At 40.5% G+C, this 15,154-nt stretch overlaps 1 protein-coding gene across 1 annotated transcript in view; it reads left to right on the top strand.

The window, feature by feature from the left end:
- Window positions 1-143: 143 nt before the first annotated feature.
- Window positions 144-15,154, top strand: part of Tlk1 (tousled like kinase 1) — a 110,923-nt gene continuing 95,912 nt past the window's right edge. The window contains exon 1 of the mRNA XM_031373203.1: window positions 144-787. Coding sequence (XP_031229063.1) covers window positions 649-787 — 139 coding nt within the window. The 5' untranslated portion in view covers window positions 144-648. The remainder of the gene's footprint in view (window positions 788-15,154) is intronic.

Genomic DNA, 15,154 nt, shown 5'->3' with positions numbered 1-15,154 from the left:
GGGGGGGTGGGAGGCAGGTGGCAGCGGGGGCGCGCCTCCCTCCGGCCGGCCCCGCGCACGCGACTCGCCGCCCCGCGCCGCGGGCCCCGCGCCTCCCTGCGCGCTCGCGCCCTCCCCGCCCCCGCCCCGCCCCGCCCGGGCAGGGCCCTCCCCCTGCCCCCCGCCGGCCCCGCGGCCGCCGCCGCCGCCGCTACCGGAGGCGCAGGAGCCTCGCGATAGTGTTTGCTTTGGCGGCGCGTGACGCCGCCGCCGCCGCCGCCGCCGCCACTGCCGCCGCCCGTAACTGATGCAGAGGTTACCCCGCCGCCTCAGCCGCCACCCACCGCCCGCCACCGCCCGGGCGACGCCGGAGCCCGACGCACTGCAGAGGTGCCGGCGGGTTCCGCCCGCGGAAGTGGCCTCGGTCGGCGCGGTCCGCGCTCCGCCTGCGCTCCGGCCCCGGCCCTGCGGCCCCGGCCCCTTGCCTCCCCTCGGCGCTGCCCTCCCCGCCCGCCCTCCGCCCGGCGCGCTCCCTCGGCGGCGCGGCGCTCCCCTACCAGCCCTCGCGCCCGCGCTCGCCCTCAGCGCGGCCCCCGCCATGACGGAGGCGGGTGCCGGTGCCGCCGCCGCCGTCGCAGGGGGGGAGTCGGGCTCCCAGAAAGTAGCTTGATGAGTGTCCAAAGTAGCAGTGGAAGTTTGGAGGGGCCGCCATCTTGGTCCCGGCTCTCCACGTCTCCAACCCCGGGCTCGGCGGCGGCGGCCAGGTCCCTGCTGAATCACACGCCGCCATCCGGGAGGCCCAGGGAAGGTAAGCGCCGCCGCGCCCTCCCGCGGGCTCCGTCGACCCGCGCGGACCCCGGGCTGGGTTGGAAGGGTGGGGGGTGGCGGTTCACGGGCGGGAGGCCTGCCCTTGCTCCCTGAGCCTCCCGGCCTCGGGGCTCGGGTGGGTTTGCCCTCGCGGTGCAGCCTTGGCGCGCGAGCCCCCTCCCCTAGCCCGCACTCCTCCCATAGAGGCGGTCCCCGCGCCTCAAGCCGGGCCGCCGGGACCGGTAGGATTGCCCCTCGCCTGCCTCCGGCATGCTCCGGGCTGCCTCGGATCCGACTCGGATCCCCAGCGCGGCCCCTAGAGCGATCCCAACGGCAGCCCCGACTCGTGGGCAAGGCTGCTCGTGCCACCCCTCCAGATGGTTGCAACTTTCCTTCCTTCGCCATCGGCTCCTGCGTGTGTGTTTGTACGTTATGCTCGTGGGTGCAAGTGGGCTCGTGTTCCTTTCTGCCAGGGGGTGGTGGGGTTTTGTGGAAATTCCTGCTTTAAAGGCTCCTGCAGAACACGCACTGAGATCGGTTACAATTGTTTTCTAAGTTTTCTGGCTCCTTGCATGCAAGTGTTCTGCCACCAGATGTAGCAGTCACACAGCTAGTAAGGCACCTAGGGCTTTTGACTAAAAAAAATGAACTTGCTGCATTTAACTTTAAGTATGCTCCATAAAATGGAATTTGGGAGAACACTCCTTTACCAGGGAAGAATAAATTTGCATCGGATCTTTTTTTAACGCGCTTTTGTCTGGAAAATTCGGAGTCGTATTCGTTAGCAATCGGTAAATGGGTTGTTCGCTCCCGGTTGTCTCGCACAAGGAGATTATCAGCACCTTTAAAAAAAGAAGAAGAAAACGTTTGAAAGTCCAGCAGTCTAGTAAATCTTGTGAAGAGATTCAGAGCTTCGGTTTATGAGTCGTTAGGATTATTGTATTTTGAAAATAAGTCTGTATTTATTATCCATAGCCTTGGTAATTGCTAATCAAATGTTTCCTGCCCGGATCCAGTGGTTGAGGCATAGCATTCTTTGTCATTTTGTTCCCGTGAGCATGTGTGAAAGTGACAATAGGCTCAAAGATTGACGTGAATATGCTCTAGAAAATTCATGGGAAGATTTGATTTATGGCATCCATTAAACATGCCGAATACGTTGACAGACATTTTCCCCTTTCATCTCATCCTGATGCTGATTTTTCATTAATAGAAGAGCTTATTTATTGAATGACTTAAATTAATAATCTGAGTTTTTCCTTCTGTACTTGAAAATTTATATTTATGTACATGTATAAACTTGAAAATTTGTAAGTTTAAAATTTAAAGTGTGTGTCTTAAATAGGGCAGTTGGTGCTTGTAGCTTGTTTCCACTTTGTAGTTTTATTACCGTGCCTAATGATAGTGTAGTTTTGAAAGACTATCTTGGTTTCTAGAGTACTATACCTTTGGAAAAATAATTGTGCATTGATTTCTCAAGCGTCTGTTAAGCCATTACTATGAACCAGTACCCGTATGTGATAATCTGCTGAGTGCATGGTGTTGGTCTAACAGTTGACTTCTGTTATCAGGCCTGGGAATTTGGCAGCTACCAAATTCAGATGGAGTTTCTAAGGAAGGTTAGCCCTAGCTGAACTTACCATCTGAGGTGTGCCGTTCTGCACCCTTCCTGGTGATGAAACATTCTGAGTGCTTGGAATAATTTAATTCAAACTTTCAAATAACCAGGCATCCTGTTCCCCTCCCTCAGCAGTTTTTTTTTTTTTTTAATGGGTTTTGTTTTTTGTTGTTAACCTAAAATAGTGAGTCTTAGTTAATACTGGAAATCAGGGGATATGGTTTTGTGAGTTACACTTGACACAAAAGTTTCCTTTTCTCCTTCCCCTTTGAACCTTAAATAAAGTGGGCCAGTGCTGCACTACAGGCTACATACACCCCAGCCCTCATAATAATTAGGTAATTTCTTTTTTACTAACCATGTAAATTAAAACTGTTAACTGCCCTCCACCCCCATTCATTTTGAGGCTTGGCACCATATTCTTAAATTTTACTCTTGCCTACAGGAATTATCTATTGGAAGCCCCCAAGGATCAAAATGGAGATGTTTATCATTGAGTGGAGTCCCAGTTTTTGTTACAGGTGCTTAGTACTTTTTGCAGGTATATATGTTAATATACTGCATAAACTGATTAAGTTTAAGAACCTTTTGACTTCATGGGAAGACTAGTAAGAAACATAAAAAATGCTGATGGAACTTGATTGGAAACTTTGAGTGACTCTATCTTGATAGAGTCTAAGCTTTGTTTCTTGAAAACCTGAACCAAATTAACTTGCAATCACAGAAAAAAAGTTAAGTTCAAAAGACGTTTAGATACATGTATGTTTGTGAACTCTTTTGTCATTTATTTTTAAAATTTTTATTTCATGTATATGAGTGTTTTGTCTGCATTTATGTATATACCATACACATGCCTAGTGCTGAGGAGCTCAGAAGAGGGGTTTGGGTCCCCTGAAACTGGTATTAAACAGAAGGTTGTAAATTGTCATGTGAATGCTCTGCTAGAGCAGCAAGGATATGCCAACCATATCTTGAGCCCTTGGTGAACATTTTTTAAGCAAATTAAACTTTGAAAGACGTTAAAGGTGTGCACTAATCTTCAGAATTTTTAAGATACATGTGGATGGGCTGTTTTCTTTGCTCTGAGTCCAGAATTTTTTTGGTTTTTGTTTTGTTTTATTCATTTGGAAGATTTCTCACAAGTGCTCAGCAGGGTTTCTGTTGGATCTCTTGAACCTATAATCTCCAACCCATTTTGTTGCCTATAATACTGTTATTAAGGGTGGAGAGTTAGGAAATTTAAGATTTCAGTTGGGCATGGTGGCATACATCTTTTAATCCCAGCATGCTGGTGGTAGAGGCAGAACTCTTTGTTAGTCTACATAGTGAGTTCCAGGACAGCCAGGGCTGCATAGAGAGACCCTGCCTCAAAGGAGGACAACAAAAGAAAAAGGTGGTGGTGGGGACACATTTCAAGGAAAGATCTGTTGAAATCTAGTTAACCTAGTCTTGCCAGCTAAATGAGCATATTTTAGTTTTATTCTTTGTAAAAGACAACGTATGGTTACTTTCTGAATTCATTATTGTTAAAATCAAGTGATTGATTATTCAAAATTATCCTTTTCTCCTCAGTCTTGCTAATTATGAGTAACTTTTCTGTGAATAATGAAAGTACTAGTGATGGACAGTATCACAGAGCAGCTAAGTTGCTGGTTTCAGACAAGCTTCTGTGTTTGAAGACTGTGGTCCTTAGTATAGGGAGATGTTAAGAATGAGATGTGGCCGGTCGGTGGTGGCAGCACATACCTTTGATCCCAGCACTTGGGAGGCAGAGGCAGGCAGATTTCTGAGTTCGAGGCCAGCCTAGTCTACAGAGTGAGCTCCAGGACAGCCAGGGCTACGCAGAGAAACCCTTTCTCGAATAAACTAAAATAAGTAATAAATAAATAAATAAATAAATAAATAAATGAATGGAATAAGATGTGGGCTTGCAGTTCCTTGAAATCACTAGCTAGAGGATGACAGGGTTGTGCATCTTTTTAGGGTTCTAGCTTAAGAATCAGTATATATTAGCAGAGCAAGAGAAAAGATAACCTAGCATAGAGGTCTGGAAATCTGAGAGATGCTATGCTCTTATAAGCTTTTTGGTTTTAACACTCCTTTATTCTACTTAACATTACTAAGGATCCCCAAAAAGATCACTTTTATGTGTTATTTATTAATGCTGACTATATTAAAACTAAGAGTTTCAAAAGTTTTAATTTTAAATATAACAAGCCAGTTACATGTTAAGTAAAATTTTGTAAAAATAAATAAATAAATAAATAAATACATTCTAAAATAAAAAAGTTTAATTAGTGGTATTTTATATTTTTACATATGATTTTTTTTTTGGCTTATTGGAAGAACAGCTGGATTTTGCTTCTGCTTTGTATCTGTTGTGATATGTTTTGATTGAGATGTATGAAGTACTTAGCCTTTTCAGAATGACTGTTACTGATATGACACCAACAACTACAAGTGGCAGAATTTTCTAAAAGGTTACTGGTAATGAGGAAATAGTCTGAACTCCAAAAGTACTCCCCAGAAAGTCAGTGGGCCATATATATTCAGCCTAGTGAAGACTGAAGAGCAGGAGACACTTGGGAGACATACATTTAAAAAACATTAACAGAAAGTAGATTCATTCGCCTAGTCTAAGAAAGAGCAGAGCTAATTCAGCAAGGTGAAAAAAGTTAGTGTAAATTTTGAACATAAGAACCATGTTCTAAGCTGCCAAGCATGCCCAACAGTGGGAAGAAGTATTTAACTCTGAAGAATGCAGGCTACAGAGACATTTTTGTGGGGGAATGTAGACTCTTAGATTGGGTGCTCTTGGACTTTAAAAATAGTAACTTTCTGGCATCTTTTCTTTAAGAATCCCTAATTATAATAGTTAAACTGTACTCATATTCTGAATGTTTCAGATGGTCTCAAGTCAGTAATATGACACTACTGTTGGTTTTATTCTTCTACATTTTGTTGTGATTTTCCTCTGAGGATTTTCTGGAGTCAACAGGATCAGTCTTGTTGAAATGTTGCTAAAATATAATAAGCTTTGAAGACATTTAGAGAACTGAGTACTGCTAGTGGGACAGTTTAGTAGAGTAGAATACACTGAGCACTGGATTTTAGAATACTTTGGGGGGCCAGTTTTCAATTTTGAAAGAGAAATTATCAATATAGTCTAGCCTTTTGTTTGTAATAGCTTATATGATTTTGGAAGTAATATGCTTAAGCTGTTTAATGTTTTTGAAGATATAGTTAGAAATGAGGAAACATGGAGGAAAATGTTTAAATTAATCTTTCTTGAATTAAACAATGTACATTAAATACAAACCTGGATATAAGATAAAATCAAGAATTTTAATTTTGTATTGAGTGTTGCACTTGTAATATTACTTACAACAATTCATTTTTAATTTTATATGGAATATAATCTCTTCTGTATGTTTTGGGTTTTTTTTTTTTTTTTTTTTTTTTTTTTTTTTTTCCCCGAGACAGGGTTTCTCTGTGTAGCCTTGGCTGTCCTAGAACTCACTCTGTAGGCCAGGCCGGCCTCGAACTCAGAAATCCACCTGCCTCTGCCTCCCAAGTTCTGGGATTAAAGGTGTGCACCACCACCGCCCCGCTTTTTTTTTTTTTCAAGACAGGGCTTCTCTATGTATCCCTGGCTGTCCTGAAACTCACTTTGTAGACCAGGCTGGCCTTGAACTCAGAAATCCGCCTACCTCTGCCTCCCAAGTGCTTGGATTAAAGGCATGTGCCACTACTGTCCAGCTCATTTTTAAAAAATTTATTTGTATGTGTGATTGTCTGTGTGAATGTTTGCTCATTGAAGAGGTGGTGGGCAGGTGTGTACACGTGTACAGAGGCCAATTTGTCAGTTACAATTACTGGCTTTTTATGTGGGTCCTAGGAGCTAAACTCTAGTCCCAACTGCATAACAAGTTCTGTTAACCTATGAGCCATCTCTTCAGCCCCTCTCCTAACTTTGCTGAGGTGAATTTAGTAAATATAGTTACACCTCCAGCTTGAGACTTCATTTAAAGTCCATTTTTAAAATACATGATTCATTAAATAAATACTTTAGATTTATAACATAAAAATGTAGAGTAGTGGTGTATTTTTATGTTTGTTCATTTTTAACTTTTTGTTTGTTTTGAGACAGGGTCTCAGGTAGCCCATTCTGGCCCAAAGCAGCTGTGTAGCAAAGGATGAGCTTTGAACTGAGTTGCCTGTATGTACCTTCCCAGGCTGAAGTAATAGTGTTGAGAGGGAGAAGCAGTGTGGTATATATGAGGTGGCTGGTGATAGTCTCTTATGTGCTGTTAATTTCCTGTGTGACCTGGACTGTTTGCTTATCTCTGTGCTTCAGTTTCATAAAATGAGGATCACAGAGCTGCAAAGTACTGAGGAAGCAATCTAGTACATATCTTTCATTTTTCAGTTGAGGGTATACAGAAAATTTGCCTAGGCTTTCACTGTAACAGAGTTGAGACCAAAATTCAGATTTCTTACTTTTAGGTTTGTGGTTTTTCTCTTACACTTTGCAACAGTATTTTAAGTATAAAATATATCTGGAATTGTTCACAATCAAGGGTAATTAGAGGCATTGATATTGATATGTCTATTCCAACTCAAAAATTCTAGTAAAGAACAACTGTAATATACACATGCAGTCACACCACTAGGCTATATAGTGGGTCCCTATCAAGTAAAAACAAAATTCTTGGAAGGATGAAGTAGTGGGATGAGAGTTCATGGCCTGGCCATGTAGTGCGAGCCTTAGCTTGTACAAGGTAGGGAGGGGTATTGTTATTAACAAGTCCTTACTATTTAAGTTTATGAGCACTGCAAGGAGTATGTTAGATAGTCTTCTTTTAAAAAAATGATTTATATATCAAAACACTTTCAAATATGCTAAAAGTTACGTAAGTAAATACGTAAGGAAGAGAGTGAGTGGTTGCTCCTCAGAAAGTATTTCTGGAGTATATCTCAACCTGTATGTACCCTAGGTTTGGTTCTAGGCTAGAGGGTGGCATGAATAATAATAAAATAATTAGATTTCGAGTCTGCGTATACTAATTCATTTAGTCTCATAATCCAGAGTTCTGTTCAGTTATTCTCATTTACAGGTAAGAACACTGAAGCAGAAAAGCAAAGGTGCGTGCCCAGACTGACCTGTTAATCAGTGACAGGCTGGGATGGCAGTGAGGCTTGGGGTCGTCACTAATAAAGTGCCTAAAAGGTGGAAATTTGGTTTTGAGTAATTTCATGGGTTCCTTCCCCTTTCCTATTTTTTCACTGTAAAGCTGTCTTTTTAAGATTCACTCAGTTTACAAGTAAACTTTTGTTAATTTTTTTGGCATGACTTTTATACATGCATGAAGATAAAATCAACCTCCCCTTGGCTTAGAAAGCCAGACCAACTGTGCTAATTGTACATGCAATTTTTTTAAAAAAAGATACATTTAGAACACTCATGGAAAATGTTAGACATATATTAATGGAAAAATCTCTTTATGTTTGATAATCTAATTTGTAGTTCAATTTATCTTAATTTTTGACCTTATAACCCTCTCTGGCTGTAGCAGATGAGCATTTGAACAAAGCATTTTCCTTGTAAAGGGAAGAGGAACAACCCCCTTGTAAAACTGTGTTATCTGGTGCTGAGGGTCTGGACACAGCTGTAATGCTTTGTGGCAGATCTTTAACTTTTATTAATATTCAGTATGGGCAGAGAAAAGCTTGACATGCAGGCCATCTGTGCAGTATTTTTTTAATCCAGGTGATAGGCTACTTTTGAGTTCAGTCTTCCCAATGCAGCTTTATCATTAGGTCTTATATTTGGTAACTTTCAAGACGGCAAATTATTCTTGTACTTAAAAGAAATGTTCTATTCATCAGATTCATTACAAGGCCAAATAGTTTTCTTAAATGATGTGTAATGTTTGTTTCTTTTTATCTTATGTGGTTATATACAGATTTCTGTGTATAAATCTGTATCTTTCCTTAGAAACTAATTAGTTGGAGAGAACACCAAGCTTAAATTCTGTAGCCTTTAAATTCTGAAGCCTTGTCTGAAAAGTGCTGGTATTAACTGCAATTTCATGGTTTCCTATTCACAGTGTGTGTACTTCCCTTTTGATGATAAATGTAGTGCCACTGGGGAAGGTCGGAGAGGCTTGTGTGAAGCTAATAATAACCATCCTGTCTTAGGAGACCAAAGGCATGTGGGCTGTCTTGTTTTGTTTTGTTTTCATGAATAGTGTTTATCCCTTAAAATACCTTTTTTTTTTTCCTGTAAAAAAGTGTTTTGGCAAACATCACTGTAATTAGTCAAGTTTGTATACTTTTAAAAATGACTTAATTTACTTAAAGGTATTAATGCTTCTCAGTATTCTGGGCTCTTGGTGAGTCATAGCTCATTTACTTCTGACAGCCATAAGAGCTGAGTACTGTTAATATCCCTGTTTAGAGATGAGGAGATTTGTACAGAGGTTCAGAGAAATGAAGGAATGTCCTAGCATACAGCAAAGGCTCAGTCTGGACTACACTGAAGTACATGGTCTTAGTGTTTGTCTGACAGTGCTACTTCTTTTAATAGATGCACTGTTCTTCCCAAGCTAGTGTGTTAGTTGTTAAGCTTTTTAGTGGTTTGTTTTGAGACAGGGTCTCACCATGTAGCTCTTGACTAGCTTGGAATTTGCTACACAGACGCCTCTGGCCTTGATCTCAGAGGTCTGCCTGCCTCTGCCTCCAGAGCTCTAGAATTAAAGGTGTATGTATGCCGTGTAGTTTTTGTTTGGTTTTAAAGGCTGGTTTTGATTTTGAGATCCTTTGTGCTTTAGCATTTAAGCACTGTGATTATAGGCATATGCCACGTTCCCAGCGTAGTCATGATTATTTTAGTTACTTGTGTTCACAATGTAACATCCTTATTCATACAACTGGGAATTGTGTGGAGAAATGTGGAAGCATCTAGATCCAAGATCTCAGATATTATCTGTGGGTCTCTTAGTTTTCATTTCTGGATTTTTCTAGCTTCTTGCTTCTGGAATCCCAAGCATTTACTTGTAGCTTAGCAACCACAAATGAAAGACAGCTTTTCTGTGTGATGTCCATGTGTCAAATTTTGGTTACTGCTCTATTTGAATTGCCAATTCCTTAACCCTCTTAAGGGCCTAGGAAGCAAGATATAGGAATGGCTGTTTTTGTTTTCTGTCTTTTTGCTCCTGTACCAGCAGTGTAGAAGATGGACCTTAGTTTATAAGCTAGGGTAGGGTTTAGTGCATTCCAGAATACCAGGCTTAAGTAGTATTAACACGTATACCTTGCACTTAACCAGAGTTGCCCATTTAATACTGTATAAGTATATAATCCAGCTTATTAGTGCTTTGTTATTAGAGTTGCTTCAGGTATTTCTTACTGTTTTAGACTCAATTTTACAATTTAAAGGCTAATAAATGGCAACACAATGCAAACTGTCAGCCCCTTTCCATCTTTCCAGTATTCCTACTTGACAGCATCATAACTGTGCACCACATAATGAGTTGGTCTAGGACAAGTGCCCTTAAGATTGTGTTGCCTAGTCTTCTTTGTCCATGTAACTGCTCTGATGTTTGTATGGGACTCAATGGCCCAAGGAATACATTTCTTAGTACATACCCTGTAATAAGTGCTGTAGGACTATATCTACTTTATGAACATTGGTACTATGAGTAAAAAGTATTTTCATTTAGAAAGTTAATATAAGATAATGGTTTTTAAAGTATACTTTGTGTTGAATCTGGGTACCCATTAATCTTTTAGCACTTACTGTAGATTGCCCTTTTTTTTTTTAACATTTATTTATTTATTTCATGTATATGAATACACACTGTAGCTGTACAGATAGTTGTAAGCCTTCACCTGGTTGTTGGGAATTGACTTTTGGACTGCTGCTTGCTCTGGTCAGCCCTGCTCACTCCGCCCCCAAGATTTATTTATTATTAAAAATAAGCACACTGTAGCTGACTTCAGACATACCAGAAGAGGGTGTCAGGTCTCATTACGGGTAGTTGTGAGCCACCATGAGGTTGTTGGGATTTGAACTCAGGACCTTTGGAAGAGCAGTCAGTGCTCTTACCCGCTGAGCCGTCTCACCAGCCCCCCTACTTTAGATTCATAATTTAATCTATAGATTTCCTTCCTTGCCTCTAGGGAGGGTATTGCTTAGTAGTCCTGTCTGGCCTCAAGTTCATGGTCCTCATGCCTCAGACTCCAAAGTATTGGGATTATAGATATGTATCAACAATGCCTAGTCTGTAGTCCTTTTTACTTTTTAATGGTGTAAGAATTGATCACATTTGAAACATAGTTATGCCATTCATTACTACTAAGCTCTAGAGTAGTAACCCTTAAGGCATAAGGAGGACTTTGATTTCGCTTTCCCTCTCCCTTACCCTCTCTCCCCCCTCCCTCCCTCTTCCCCTTTCCCTCCCCTTTGGTTTTTTGAGATAGGGTTTCTCTGTTTGGCTCTAGCTGTCCTGGAATTCACTCTGTAGACAAAGCTGTCCTAGAACTCTGAGATCCACCTGCCTCTGCCTCCAGAGAGCTGGGACTAAAGATGTGTGCCACCACTGCCTGGCTTTGTGCTGTCTCTTTTATTTATACATGTACCACCAGAAGCTTGCTGTGTATTAGATCCTAGTTTTGTAGATGGTATGGCACGGTTAGGTATATGAATCTGGGTTTGTGTTTTCCTAACAGTTCTTACCTATGTCACCTTGGGTATAATATTATACTGTTGATATGAATGTTGATTTTTTTCTTTTAAAAATTTTGTGTGTTTGTGTGTGTGTGTGGAATTAACTCTGCGCCTTTTACTACGTATATATAGGTAAGTATTCTCCCAGAATCGACACTTTAAAGTAGATTAGAATTAGACGTGAAAATACTTGAACCCAGTATCTCTACACGTTTTTGTTTCTCTTTTTTAAATCAGACATCTTGTATACTTGTATTAATTCTAATTCACTTGCCCTTTTTCCTCTCTCATCTGGCCTCTGTGACCAAGCTGGTTTGTGTGAATCCTGCAGATTTCATACTGCACAGAGATCAGAAAATCCTGGAGAGTTGTGGGGAGAGAGGGATGGGGGGAGGGGGAGAGGGAGAGGGAGAGCGGGCAAGAGCCAGGGAGGGAGGGAGGGAGGGAGGGGAGAACAACTTTCCATCTTGTCAAAGGAGGGTCTCTCTTGTTTCTTGTGCAAATGCTCAGTGAACTCCAGGTTAGTTGGCCCCTGAGCTTCTGGGCACTTCTGTCACTGACTCCCGTAATCCTGACTTTACAGATATGTAACATTGAATCTGACTTTTTATGTAGGTTTCAGAGCTTGAACATAGGTTGTTAGGCTTGTGTAACAAGCAGTTTTATCTGAAGTAACATATGTGTGTGTGTGTGTGTGTGTGTGTGTGTGTATAGTTTATTAACGAGTAGTTTTCACATTGGAGCCTAGTTCTGAGAAATAAAGATACATCCGAGTCAGTCCTGTCCTTGAGGAACATGGGTGCATCTAATAAAGATGACTGACTTGCAAAGGTGGGGTTGATAATCTGTGAGTTACCAATGTTGACTTCTATTTTAAACAATTAATATGTAATAATGGTTGCTCAAAATAAACCTAAGCAAAAGATGAGTAGGATGTGGGGCTGGCTAGTGTTTACAATCCAGTTCAGATAGCTGGGGATTGAGGAGGCACAGCACCTTTCCAATAAGGCAAGTTCACTTCTTTAAAACAGAGTGGGGAGGAATCAGAAGTCTGAACAAAATGCCCTCTAGAGAAGGGAAATTTAACTGCTGCTAAATGTTATCTTGTTTCAGATGGTAGATCTTAATCACTATTGAGATTGGGTTTAATTGATATTTCTATCAAAATCCTATTATCAGTTTTTCTTAACATCTGTATCTCAAACATTAGAATAAATAGTATTGATGTCACCCCCTTGCTACATCAGATAGAAACAGTTCCTTCAGGTTTTTCCTTTTACATACTTTTATGTTTTCCACCTTTATTGAATTCAGCTTCAATTTTTCTTTGTGACATTTTAAAGTATTTAAGTCCTTAAAAGTTATCTGTCTCTAAGGCTCAAGTATTCTTTTTTTTTAAGATTTATTTATTTATTTTATGTATATGAGTACCCTGTAGCTGTACAGATGTTTGTGAGCCATTATGTGGTTGCTGGGAATTGGACTTAGGACCTCTGCTGGCTCTGGCCCAAAGGTTTATTTATTATTATATGGAAGTACACTGTAGCTGTCTTCAGACACACCAGGAGAGGGCATCAGATCTCATTATGGATGGTTGTGAGCCACCATGTGGTTGGTTGCTAGGATTTGAACTCAGGACCTTCAGAAGAGCAGTCAGTGCTCTTAACTACTGAGCCATCTCTCCAGCCCCCAGGTTCAAATATTCTTATTGTAATTCAGTTTATTTTGTTTTTAAAGTTTAGTGTGTTACCTTTCAGCTAAAGCATTATGTACAGAAATGCTCACAAAGTAATGTTCGATGAGCTGTTATAGACCCTGACCTGTGCAACTGCTACTCACAGAAGACATAAAAGCTCACCTTCCACTAGGTACAGCCTTTTTCACATTCTGATATAGTTAAGTTCATTTTTGTATCAATTTCATACAAATAAACTCACATAATATACAGTTCAAGTCTAGTTGGTTCCCATTCGTATTTACAAGATTTTATCTGTGTAAATTCCTTATACTAGTTCACATTAATTTCTCAAGTATATTCTGTATAGTATATAATTATTTATATTTATTATATAAATATATAAATAGAAAGTTATAAAATAAAATATATTGTTTAATTATGTAAGTTAATACATACTAATATAATTAAGAGTAATTGATTGCTATTAGTAGTGTTCGTTTTTATTTATTCATTTTTTTTGTGGTACTGATGGGAAAATGCACATTCTAAGCAATTTTTTTTGTTTGTTTGTTTTTGGTCTTGTTTCTGTTTTTTTGAGACAGGGTTTCTCTGTTATAGCCCTGGCTGTCCTGGAACTCACTCTGTAGACCAGGCTGGCCTTGAACTCAGAGAGGTTTGCCTGCCTCTGCCTCCCAAGTGCTGCGATTTAAGGCGTGCGCCACCACTATTTTTTTAAGACAAGTGTTTCTCTGTGTAGCCCTGGCTGTTTTGGGACTAGCTCTGTAGAACAGACGAACTCATAAAGATCTGTTTGCCTCTGCTTCCTTTAAAGGCATTCACCACTACTGTCTAGCTCCTAATAGTGTTCTTAAGAATGTGTATATACTGTCCTCTTCATGCACTATTGATTTATTCCTACCAGCTTAATATATACCTACCAACAAAGTTACTGGATTATAGACTGTGTTTACCTTTAGAAAATCTTGTTAGTTTTCTAAAGTGGTTGCACTGTTTCACATTCCCATGAATATGTTATTTCCCGGTATTGCAGCATCCCCACCAACAACTGGGATTGCCAGCTTGATTTATCCATCAGGATTTAGAGATTTAGAGTGGTATTTCTTTGTGGTTTTAATTTTCATTTAAAATACTTTCATTGTTAAGCAGACTTCATTTTTATAGCAGTTTGAGATTCACAAGAAAATTGAGCAGAGATACAGAGATATCCCATACACCTGCTTCCTCCACATGCACAACCCCTCTTATTGTCCCAACTCACATCAGAGCAATTGCTGAACCTCCCCTGGCTCATAATTACTGCTCACAGTACATTTAATTTTCTTAGATGTGGAAGGGTGCCACTTTTTCATAAAGCTTATTGGCCTCTTGGATATCTCTTTATGGAGTGTAAATTTGTCATTTTTATTGTGGTTTCTTTTTCTGCTTTCATTGTGTGTGGTGTACATGCATGCATGCATGTATTCTTGTGTGTATATGGGGGTGTATGTGGAGGCTGAAGTTGTTGGGAATCATCCTCTTCCACCTTAGCCATTGTGACATTTCTCAATAAAACCTAGAGCTCTCCAATATATCTGGTCTTACTAGCCAGCTTGTTCTGGGAATCCCCTGTCTGTAAAGGTCTTCCAAAACGAGAATTACAGGTTAGTTACTGGATTGGGGCTCCAGTCCCATACCACTTTAATCACGGAACCACGCTTCCACCCTGTGTTCTTTGTAAGGGGTATTTGAATGAGATGTAACTTCAGTGGTAGGTCACTCATCCAGCATGTTTGTTGCAGGCCCTGCATTTGATTGTGTGTATTCTTATATTTTGGAGAACTCTTAAAAAATGTATTTGAAAGTTTCATACATGTATTGGGAGTCCTCCCAACCCCTCTCTTGTCCCTTTCCACTCAATATAAGAACTAAATATTTTTATTTATATTTATTATGTATGTTTAAATATTTGTGTGTACATACATACAGCACACTTGTGAAGATCAGAGGACAGCTTGTGGGAATAGATGGGCTCTTTTTCTACCTGTGTGGTTCCTTGGTTAAATCAGGTCATTAGGTGTGGTGGCAAAGGTCCTTAACCTGCTGAACCATGAAGCCTTTTCCCTCAATTTGTGCCTTGTGTTTTGTTTTTTTTAATTTATGGTGTTTAAGAAGACTTTTCTAAATTTATAAAAAGTGTTTTCTTTTTAGTGTAGCCATTTGTAGCTGTAAAATTTCTTTAGTGTATTGATTAGATGCATGTAACAAATTCTGGGTATGGTCTCTCTTTGTTCTTAGTCATCTCTGTTTTCTCTGATTTCCTTTGACCCATTGTTTATTTAAG

The sequence above is a fragment of the Mastomys coucha genome, unplaced genomic scaffold (assembly GCF_008632895.1).
Source record: "Mastomys coucha isolate ucsf_1 unplaced genomic scaffold, UCSF_Mcou_1 pScaffold15, whole genome shotgun sequence".
Lineage (NCBI taxonomy): Eukaryota > Metazoa > Chordata > Mammalia > Rodentia > Muridae > Mastomys > Mastomys coucha.
The sequence above is the reverse complement of the archived record's forward strand: the minus strand, read 5'-3'. Positions and strand labels throughout refer to the sequence as shown.